Here is a 10,759-nt window from a genome sequence, read left to right as displayed (position 1 = left end):
GAGCAGATTACATCATGCAGTCTGCCTCCCCTCCCCTCCCCCTCCCTCCTCCCAAAACTCCCACATGTTATTTTCTCCTCCCACAGCATTTCCCGCTGTAATCATCTGTTGGGACGACCTCATTAGGAGCCGGTCTCTGTGTTCATTAGTTTGCTTGTTGGTTTCCCGTGAGCGCTGACCGGCGCCGGGAAGCAAAACGGCAGAAAAAAAATCACACGATCGGTTTGCCGTTAACCTGATTCTCCTGTTATCTGAGTCAACGTGTGGCAAACGTTTAATACGCAAATTTAACCTTAGAATATCACACAATTCTAACACTGTATATATTTTAAGACTGTTCTTTCGCTTGTTTATCTGATCTTTGTGCCGCTTCTATTTAAACCTTGCTAGTTAAAACACGACTTACATCCACCAGTAACTGTCTCATATCATCAACCAGACAATTATAAGCCAAAGACTATCTGTTGTCCATTTAAATTGCTTTTGAATCACCACTTAAGCATCCACTTTACTTTGAGTCTCATATATTTATATATATATATATATATATATATAAATATCTATGATTCTGTTCTTTTCAAGCAATGACCCCTGTAAGACATTTACAAGGTGTTTGAATAATTAACCCTCCTTTCTTATTCCCTCTATTACAACCTCCCTTCTCTTCTTCTGTCTCCTGAATCTTCAATCATCTGCTCTCTTCACCTCCATTTCTTTTATTCTACTTTATCGTTCCTGCATTTATCTTTCTCTCTATCATCTGCACTTATTTTGTCTTTTTTTTACCTGTCACGTTGCATTTTCTTTCCTCCTCTTTCATTCTCTTTGTCTCTTTATTCTTCTGTCCATCCTCCCCTCCCTCCCTCTCTCTTTAGTCGTCCATGGAGGACACGACTTCCATTCTCCCCCGGCTCAAGAGGAAGCCCCCCCAGACCTATGGGATCGGTGCCCTGGCTAAGTCCTCTCTGACAGGTGTGTCAGGTGTGTGTCTGTGCTGCTGTAGATGGTAAAACATCCCCCATGTTGCCTCCAGGTGCTCCAGGAGGATCGAGGGTGAAGTCGTCGTTGTTGAGCAGAAACAGGGGGTCAAACTTCCCGTTGTGTAAAAGATCATTCTTAGTTTTTCTTCCCGTGTGTCACTCAGATGGTTATTTACGAGAGTAAATGGGGCACGTGAACCAACTTCAACTAATTAGTATTGGTCGTGTTGTGAACCATCTTCAACTAATTAGAATCAGAATCAGAATCTGTTTATTTGCCAGGAATGTTTACACAAACGAGGAATTCTTCTTGGCGGAAGGTGCATGAACATTATACATTATACAACCCTTATACGAGACAAACAACAATCAATGACAACGACAACAACAGTGCAATGGGTATTAAGTTAAGATAATATTGGTATTGTTGTTATTGGTATTGTTATCGTGTTGTGAACCTTCTTCAACTCATTCGTATTGGTTGTGTTGTGAACCTTCTTCAACTCATTAGTATTGGTTGTGTTGTGAACCTTCTTCAACTCATTAGTATTGGTTGTGTTGTGAACCTTCTTCAACTCATTAGTATTGGTTGTGTTGTGAACCTTCTTCAACTCATCAGTATTGGTTGTGTTGTGAACCTTCTTCAACTCATTAGTATTGGTTGTGTTGTGAACCTTCTTCAACTCATTAGTATTGGTCGTGTTTGAAATGGTCGTTTAGCATTAGCTTAGCTGCGTTAAAGACTGTGTGACCAAACCATTCATTACACTTTGCAGAATGGAGTTTAAAAAAATATATAATTCTGGACCAATTGTGACGCAATATCCATCCAGCAATGCAACGTGCCGGCCTTTGAGTGTTGACAACTCGACGGAGACAGAGTGACGTCTTTGTCGTGAATTCCTTTGTTTATGCAACAAAACAACTTTTATTTAAAGATGGTTTGGGTTTAAATAAGTAAGTTTGTTATTTGAGTTTAGTTACATACTAAGGTGGTTTCACACGGGACACGAACAGCGGTCTCCTGGGTGAAAGTCCCGTGTTCGTTTGACCGATTCATCCCAATCTCCTGCCTACACTTTGATAAGGAACGTCAATTTTTGATACGTCAAAAAATACGTAAATGTGGTTCCCTTAAGTCGTAATCAGTTTTATTATAAATTATAGTCAATATTTAAGGTTGCTAGTTAGCTTCAACTCTGGGATTGGTCATGATTTTGTTTATTTTTGGAGTATTTCATCCCTTTATTAAACATCAGAGAGAGAATAAAACCAGCTGTTGCTTGCATTTTATACCTAAACTTCGATGCTATTAGGATGCCAAAGGTGCCACTTATATTTAACTCAACATGTACAACAATAACAACATTCACTTGGTTCCCCCCCAAAAAAACATCCGACACATTTGGGAAAAGAAAACCAGGAATGATCTTGTCACCTTTGCCGTAAACGGCGGATTTTGTAAACCGAACCTCAACAGACAACTTCACTCTGGAGGAGGAGGAGGAGGAGCTTGGAACCAACATGGTCACCCTGTGGGTGCCCCTTCCTATATCACTTCCTACTTCCCCTTCTCTTCCATTGATGTCAACAGCAGACGTCAATGACAGACACATTTTGCGGAGTCATTGATGGAAACCCAATCAGATCTTTTGATTTCAAAGAAAACTAAAGTAAGTGCGATTACTTACTTTAATGCCCTACTGAAGCATCTCCACAGGTGTGTTGGGACATGGAGTGTGTCTGTGCCGTGGTGCCGTGGTGCTGGTGGTCCGGTATATTTGTGTCGTGGCTTCACGCGGCCGCTGCCTCGTGCTCTGTGGTGTTTGAGTGTAGCACCTCCAGTGTGTCTGTGTTTTGGTTTGTTTTTGTGTGTCTGGTGCACTTTAAATATGTCTTTGAATAGCCAAGGCCCCTCAACACCCTCCCTCATCCCCATTCTTTCCATTCCTATTTCCATCCCAATTAGTCTCTGCAGGGAGTGTTTGATTTTCAAATGAGATTGGCTCTTTGTCTTCAGGGGAAAACTGTTTCTATCCATAACTCAGTGTGGAAGTTGCCCCCCGGACCGGGGGGAGCAACTTCCAGAGTCTCTTGTTTATTCACGCCTGTTTGATTTTAATTGAATTTTTTTATCGATCGGCCTTTAACTCAGAGTACATATCCCCGTATTTGCATCTTAATCGGGCAGAGCTCTGCCAGCGGATCCTTCTCATCGCCGTGTTTACACTCAAGGATTACTTCGCCTCTCTCGGTTCTCTGCAACACGTTTTTAATTACAGAAAGTCTAATGAATCTCATTTATTCCGTTTACCCGAGAGATGAGTAATGGCTTTAATTATTAACGTGGGTTCCTCGGCGTTTCGGCAGTCATCCTTGTCCCTCGCTGTTCAATTCAACAAACTCTTAACGAGCGCGCAGGCAACCCTGTCCAATTTGTCACCGCGGTGGCGCTCGAGTCACGTGACCTCTGACCTAAAAAGATCTGCATTGTCGTATAGCGGTAATTTATTCGATTATTCCAGAGTTACTCATAGGCTCTTCAGTCGTATAGTAACCGGAATATTTGACACTTTCCGTTAATTCGATCCCTGCGGGGTCGATGTGCTGAACGTCTTTGTCTGAACGCCAAGTGGTCGGCAGACAGACGATTCTTGTAGTTATTCATTTTCACAGTAAATTTGTTGAGTTCCAGGAACTCATCCATATTAGTCACAAGCATCGTTATCATTTTTAAAACATCAGATTACGATGCGATTGAGACGAACAGATGTCGAGCGGCGACTCGTTTTGATGCTTAGAATCCAAGTAATACGCATTTAAAATGTTTTTACTGAGGTTGTGGAGGACATGACGGAGGCACAGACTCACTGCTGTGTTCTCCAGGCACGAGGCGCTTGAACCCCCGACTCCTCCAGCTGGAGAGGGCTCATTAGGCGAGGCAGAGGTTGCAGCGAGCAGATGTGAGAGTGTGAGAATGAAGCACGTCGTTAAGGGGAAACAGACAAAAAAAAATAAATAAATTAAATTTTTAAAAAATACTATTCATGCAAACTGGCTGCAAGGTCTTGTCCTCATGCCGAGTCACATCCATTCCAGAACATTTATGACCCCACTGGCATTATTTATTATGGTTTAGTTTCCCCACAACATTACACAGCTTCTCATTATCATTCTACGTCTCTCCCCAGAGCCTCAGCTGGAGGCGTCATCAACCACAGAGGCCAGAAGTAGTTCTGACAGTGTGTGTGTGCGTGTGTGTGTGTGTGTCCTCCATACCTGTCCTAGGTGTGTCTCGCTCCATGAAGGACAAAGTGACCAAGCCCACTGCCATGGCCCAGGGTCGCGTGGCCCACATGATCGAGTGGCAGAGTTGGGGCAAACCAACCGCGGGGCCGCTGGGGAGCATGGGCCATACCAACCTGCAGAGGGAGAAGGAGCGGCGGCTGGAGAACGACGCCTACAGCGACCTGAGCGACGGCGAGAAGGAGGCTCGCTTTGCTGCAGGTGAGGGAGCCGAGTGGTCACACGCTGCGCTGACCGAAAGGTATGAATACAACGTAGAAAACCAGTGGAAAACCAGTAGAGAACCAGTAGAGAACCAGTAGAGAACCAGTAGAGAACCAGTCCTGGTGGGTTCATCTGCATTTGATTTTATTATTTGAGGAATCTTGAAATGTCACAGATGCTTCTGTGACATTTCTCTATTGTACATTCATTGATTTATGAAATTAAAATCAGGTCTATGGGGTGTTACGTATGTAACCCATTTTTCCCAATATCCCAAAAATGTTCCAGTTTGTAGATTGCTGTTATCTTCTCCATGTTGTAAACGTCCATTTTAATTAATATCCATCCATGTATTCAGAGTGGGACTCTCTTGTGATAACCATTTCCTGGTGAGCACAGATGCTTTTCAAACCAAAAAGCATCTGTGACATTTCAAGATCGCTCAAATAATAAAAATAAAGAGGTAAAATACGACATTAATTGTGAAAAACAGGTTATAATAAAGCCCGCCCTTAGTGGACTTACTCGCCTCTTATACTCTTATATACTTATATAATATACACACTCTTATTCTAGCACAAAACTTCCGATCTCTTCCGATCTTTTCGATCAAATACAACGTCATGCAACGTTTCCTCGCTTTGCAGAAACGTACAACGCCTCGATGTTTTTTCTCGACCCAGAAAGAGTCACCGCGGGTCTCGCCACTGGCATTTTATTTCTTGAATATGAATATTTGCGACACACTGGTAGCAGTGTTGAAAAAAAAAACAGATTGGTTCGGGCCCATCTGGTGCATCTAGCAACGTTACATTAATAATTGTTGTTTCTACACATATATTTGTCTTTCCAACATTTACAGATTCACAGCTTGGGCTGAAACACTTTGTATTCTCTTCTGCTCCTAATTAACTTCTGTGTGTGTGTTAGCAAAGCTTTGACTGGGATTTGTCTCTAAATGTGAGTTAAAAGCTTTCTCTATTGTCACGGCTCTCGCTCATCAGGCATCATGCAGCAGTTCGCCATCTCGGAGGCGACTCTGTTCGGCTGGAACTCGATGGACGGGGAGAGTATGGGAGCCGGGTCCAACCAGGGCAGCGTGGCCCACCTGAGCGAGGTCAACCAGGAGAGCATCACCAGCAGAGGTACTGCCAGTTAAACCAGTTTAAACCGGTTTAAAGCGCTCTGCACACGGCTGCTGGCCAGGGAAGAGGAGGAGACATTGTGTAGTTGTACCGCTATATGACAGATACGTTAAAAACACGACTTCAGCCCTCTGAGGTCGGATTATGATGTTTACGGGATGTTTCTATTAATAGCTCCGCGAAAAAACAGCACAGAAATATGAATCAGCTGTTCCTGAATGCGCCAGATTCTTGAGTTCCCGCCCCCCTTGCTCTGTGAGCTCCTACGTGTCTCTCACAGGAGCTCGCAGCCTGTGGAGTTTGAGTCGAGCGCCGCCTTTCACCGTGATTTGTCGATTCAGGTGTCCGTCGACATTTTGTGTGAAACTAACCAATGAACACTCAGGAAATCCCCAAGGACCTACCCACCCACCTACGCTGCAAAAAGACTGGCAACAGACCTAATAACCCACCTTACACACGACCATGCGCTGGTAAACAGTCCATATCACACATATGCATACAGAGTACACATGTTGTTCTTGTTCTGAAAACTGTTCTTGCAAAAACGAAACTGAAACATGCACATTGTGTAAACATAATAAATAGTTTGGTTTTCTTTTACATATTTTGACTCAAACATATAGTAAATATTTTGGTTGAAAACTAAAACTGTTCCCATTTTATCTCAGTCCCTCTCTCATTTTGATGAAAGTAGTGACAGACATCACTTCTACTCAATCAACGATAATACAACATTTGGTATTAGACATTTATTTACATGTATCTACCATTTTATTCATATATTTCACTGCTTTTGTGAACCTAAGACCTTTGGTAAACCAATTTCCATCACCAAGACAGTTCGTCTACCTGAGTAAAGTTATGTTTTCACAAGAGATATGAAGAATTTCCAATATCGAGGGCCAAATTATCTCTTTACAATTGTGCTTTATGACATTGGTGCATCATTATATAGAGCTGAGATTGTTCTGCAATTTTTTATGTAACACATGAGCATGTATCATATGAAGTGCTTATAAAAAGTGAATTTAAGAAATCATGTAAAATCGAGAAAATGACCTTGAACACCAGAGGGTTAAGCTCTCAACACTCCATCATTACGTATCTGGACCACACAGTAAAGTATTGTGAGTTTATTGTGCAGAGATGCACAGTTTGGGGGTGAATTAAGAGCCCTGCTGGAAACTAAAAACAGCCGAGTCGGTTATTCTGCCGAGCGGCTGTGAAGGGCTTTTGGAGGGCGGCCACACAGCTGCACATTTCTGCCTTTCACTGCTGTCGGGCACTCGCTCAAAAACTCCCAAATGACAGATCCAGATGACAGCCTGTCATTTCTGAAACATCCGGACACGTCCTGATGCTCACGAGCGCTTGGCTAAGAGAGTTATGTATGAAAAAAACATCCCAAAAGACGAGTTGGAAATGAACAAGATATGTGCTTTACACTCGGATGAATAAAGCTGAATACGTTTGGCGAAACAAACTCATATCCAAAATTGTGGTTTGAGCCTCAGGTGATCAGATGTCTGTTCGGTTTAGGGTGATATCAACGGAGAGGAAGGAAGGGAAGAGGGCAAGATTAGGAAACCCCAGGAAAGGCTGAATAACGACAAAGAGGTCAAAACAAAACAAACTATTCTGTCTTTCTGTCCGTTCAAAGATGAAATGCATTTAAAACTTACACTTGTGTGACGCTTTCACTGGTAACTGTTTGAATCAACAACTCAGGGTCAGAAGTTCTTCTTTATACGATCTACTGCTTTTTGTCTCTCTATAACAGTGTATTTTATATGTTTTTTCCTTATTTGCTCAAAACTTTAACTTCTGTAAAGGCGGACGCCTCTAAGTATCTAAAGAAAGAAGGAAAAAGAATGTGAATCGTGACTTTAGCTCAACAGGAAACGCATTAAATCTCTAAGTGAGCAGAGGAATCCACCTCATTGCTCTTTGTTTCCTCCGTCTTACAGACCAGGTGCTCCACCACTCCTCGGCGGACGTCTGGCCTCACACCTACGTCTCACAGGGTCTGTTCTGCCTGTCGTCGTCCGACGCCTGGGACCCGATCACCAGCCAGCCGTCGGGCGTGGCGTCCCCCGCCGCGGGTTCCTACATCATGTCCACCGGTGAAGATCTGAAGCTCCTCCCCCGTGCGACGGCCTCTGAACGCGGGTCCAACACCACATTTGTAAAATGCGGGTTATAAGCCGCACCCTTTTATAAGCCGCATCTACTAAATGAAACCAAAAAGTTGTATTTAATCATAAGCAAGCTGCGGCGGTTTGTAAACTGCTGCTAGCGCTGCTCCTACCGCTGCTGCTACCGCTGCTGCTACCGCTGCTGCTAGCGCTGCTGCTAGTGCCCGCGTCCCTGCTGCCCGCGTCGAGCGTCGAGTCTGGCTGGTGCCGCTACCTTCGGTGGTTGTCTGGGACCAGCTACCTCAGTGTTGTTTACTTGAGCTCAAACAGTGGGCTAGCTACTAGCGGCAGCAGCTGCTACTAGCTAGCTGCTGCAGCTAGCTCCCAGACAACCACCGAAGGTAGCGGGACCAGCTACCTCAGTGTTCTTTACTTGAGCTCAAACATTGGCGGCAGCAGCTGCTACTAGCGCCGCGGCTCCTCTCACCCCCTACCCCGCTTGGTTCTCTGCCGGAGCAGCTAGCATGAAACTAGTGCGAAGCTAGTGCGAAACTAGCGCGAAGCTAGCGCAAAACTAGCACAAAACTAGCACAAAACTAGCGCGAAACTAGCGCGAAACTAGCACAAAACTAGTGCGAAGCTAGCGCGAAACTAGCGCGAAGCCGTATTGTACCGCATCCACAGATTAGCCGCATCGATATTTAAGCCGCACGGGTCAATGTTGAGGAAAAAAAGTAGCGGCTTATAGCGCGAACTTTACAGTGAGTGTTTTGTGGTTGTCCCCAGGTGGCAGCGGCGCGGCGGGGACGCCCGGCGAGGGCTTCGAGAGCACGGTAGGCGGCTACCTGCAGCAGCAGCACCACGCTCACCTCGCCCTGCAGCAGCAGAGCCAGCTGCACCAGCTGCAGCACCTCCACCAGTACCAGCAACAGCTGCTGCAGTACCAGCAGCAACAGGTCCGTAGTGCCGAGCCCCTCACTGACTCACCGCTCTGCCATCGACCAGCAGCAGCAGCTGGGAATCCACATTTGACTCAATGTCACCAGTACTAGAGTACTAGCACTGCATACATATAATAAGAGAAGGAGTGTTAACTCAAGTAAAAGGTTAGTATTGCTGCGTTTGGACTGGATTGATATGGCACCACGAGAATGTGTTAAATGCCTCAACAGCAGCATCAACTTTGGTCACATTTGGTCAGTTTATGGCAATCCAGCTGACCTGTCCTGCTGGACTTAGGAAACACGGCTGAGCTCCCTCAGCTTCCTCAGCAACGGACAACAAAGCAGTTTGATTCTTCCAGCGTTCAGCAGCCTTTGCCGGATGTATTTTTGACATTTCTTCCACCTCCTACTCGATAACAACGGTCTCCTCGTAATAATGGTGCTGCAGGGAACAGTGGGGGAATGTCTCAGACTGACTGAAGATGCAACTAATGCACGATTGAGGTTTTTATGGCTTTTGAGTTTTAGGAAACTCAAAAATGTATTTTTTACAGAGCAGTGTGTAGGATTTCTGGAGATCTATTGGCATCTATGGAATACAGCATGCATAACTATATTAATCGATGTATAATAATAGAAATAGGAGTACAACGTATGTTCCCATTCAAATCAAAGTAGCAGGATGGTCATTTCTATGTGTACTGTTCAATTTGACTGTTCCGTATAAACGTCAGTTGTATTTCTATGTACAATCATGTGCAACCAAGCATCTGGTGACTTGATCTACTGTGTTTCTACGGTGGCCCAGAACGGCCAAACCAAACGCTGGCTCTGGAGAGGCCTTTACATCTCCGTCAGACTGGTTAAAACAATAAAAAGAAGGAATAAGCTTCACGTATGAACGGCAGGCGTCGGTTCCCGTAAACTGGTTGTGCCGCCTTTCTTTGTTGGTGTAAAATAGCTGCAGACTTCCAGCTCTCAGACTGTTGTTTTTTGGGGTTTTCTGCAAATGCAGTGAGTCATGATGAGCCGTGACACCCGAAGACGTCTTCTGCCTCGCCGACTGCTGCAGCGCTGGAACGTCTCAGAGCTCATTAAGTGACTGAGGGTTATGAAATAATAACTTGGAAAAGGTCAGGGACCGTGTCTGAGAAAAGGTGCGCTGATCCGAGACCACGGTGGAAATGAGCTTGTTAGCTTTGTGTGTGTATTATTATGGCTTCTCTTCCGAAGGAGACTATTGAATATATTACATTACAATATGATAAAGCCATTCAATCAGTCAGTCCGTTTTCCGAGTGAAAGAAACTAAGACATCTCCCCACTTTCTCTGACTCATCATGTAGCCCCTAACCCTATTTATTGTTTGAGTTGTGTTTAGAGGTTGTGTATGGGGATTATATATTATTGTAGCTCTGATTTTTATGTTTAATTTGATACCTAACATGTTTTTTGGGGATATAAACCATGTTTTTTTCTTGATTTGTGACCTGATATAAAAGGGTCCCCATTTTTGGGCTCAAAGAGTAGAAAGAGACCGTTATTTGTGACGAGAAGCAAGTAAGTTTTCCTCAACAAAACGTTGGAAGAATACAGCTCATCTTTGCCGTGTATTTAAATCTCTCGTGGGCGGAGATCTCTTAATTCCAAAAGACAAACAAAAAGGGTTTTCCTAAATTAAGGGATGCGGCCAGCAGGCCAAGTTGCTTTCCACCCCCTTGAAAATACTTAAAAAAAAGAAGCATATTTCACAGTAACACCTCATTAATTGTCTTTTCTTCCTTTCCTATCTCTGACTACAGCCTATGGAGCACAGGCTACATAGCGCCTCCCATTCCCTCCAAGCCACTCCCAACAGCACCATCCACAGCCTCGGTCCTCCCACCCACCCCCGGCTGGCTGACCTGTGGGGAGCGGCGCAGGGCGAGGCTCACCACGTAGGCACACCCCGCTGAATCCAAATGGTCGGATCGCAGACTTTGCGGACTAGACGGCGGTTTTACATTTTGCAAGGGCGCCTGGGGGCGTGTCTTAGGCGAGCA

General features: G+C 44.6%; 1 protein-coding gene across 1 annotated transcript; it reads left to right on the top strand.

Annotated features, from left to right (window-relative positions):
* Nucleotides 1-884: 884 nt before the first annotated feature.
* Nucleotides 885-10,672, top strand: LOC306748722 (protein FAM131B-like; the record flags this gene model as incomplete). Its single annotated transcript, XM_079231934.1, has 6 exons — nt 885-981; nt 4,269-4,487; nt 5,495-5,635; nt 7,606-7,785; nt 8,560-8,729; nt 10,520-10,672. The coding sequence occupies exons 2-6, from the start codon at nt 4,283-4,285 to the stop codon at nt 10,670-10,672; spliced, it is 849 nt and encodes a 282-aa protein (XP_079088060.1). The 5' UTR covers nt 885-981; nt 4,269-4,282.
* Between the last annotated feature and the right edge of the window lie 87 nt (nt 10,673-10,759).

The sequence above is a fragment of the Taurulus bubalis genome (assembly GCF_910589615.1).
Source record: "Taurulus bubalis genome assembly, chromosome: 16".
NCBI lineage: Eukaryota > Metazoa > Chordata > Actinopteri > Perciformes > Cottidae > Taurulus > Taurulus bubalis.
This window is presented reverse-complemented; position numbering and strand designations above follow the sequence as displayed.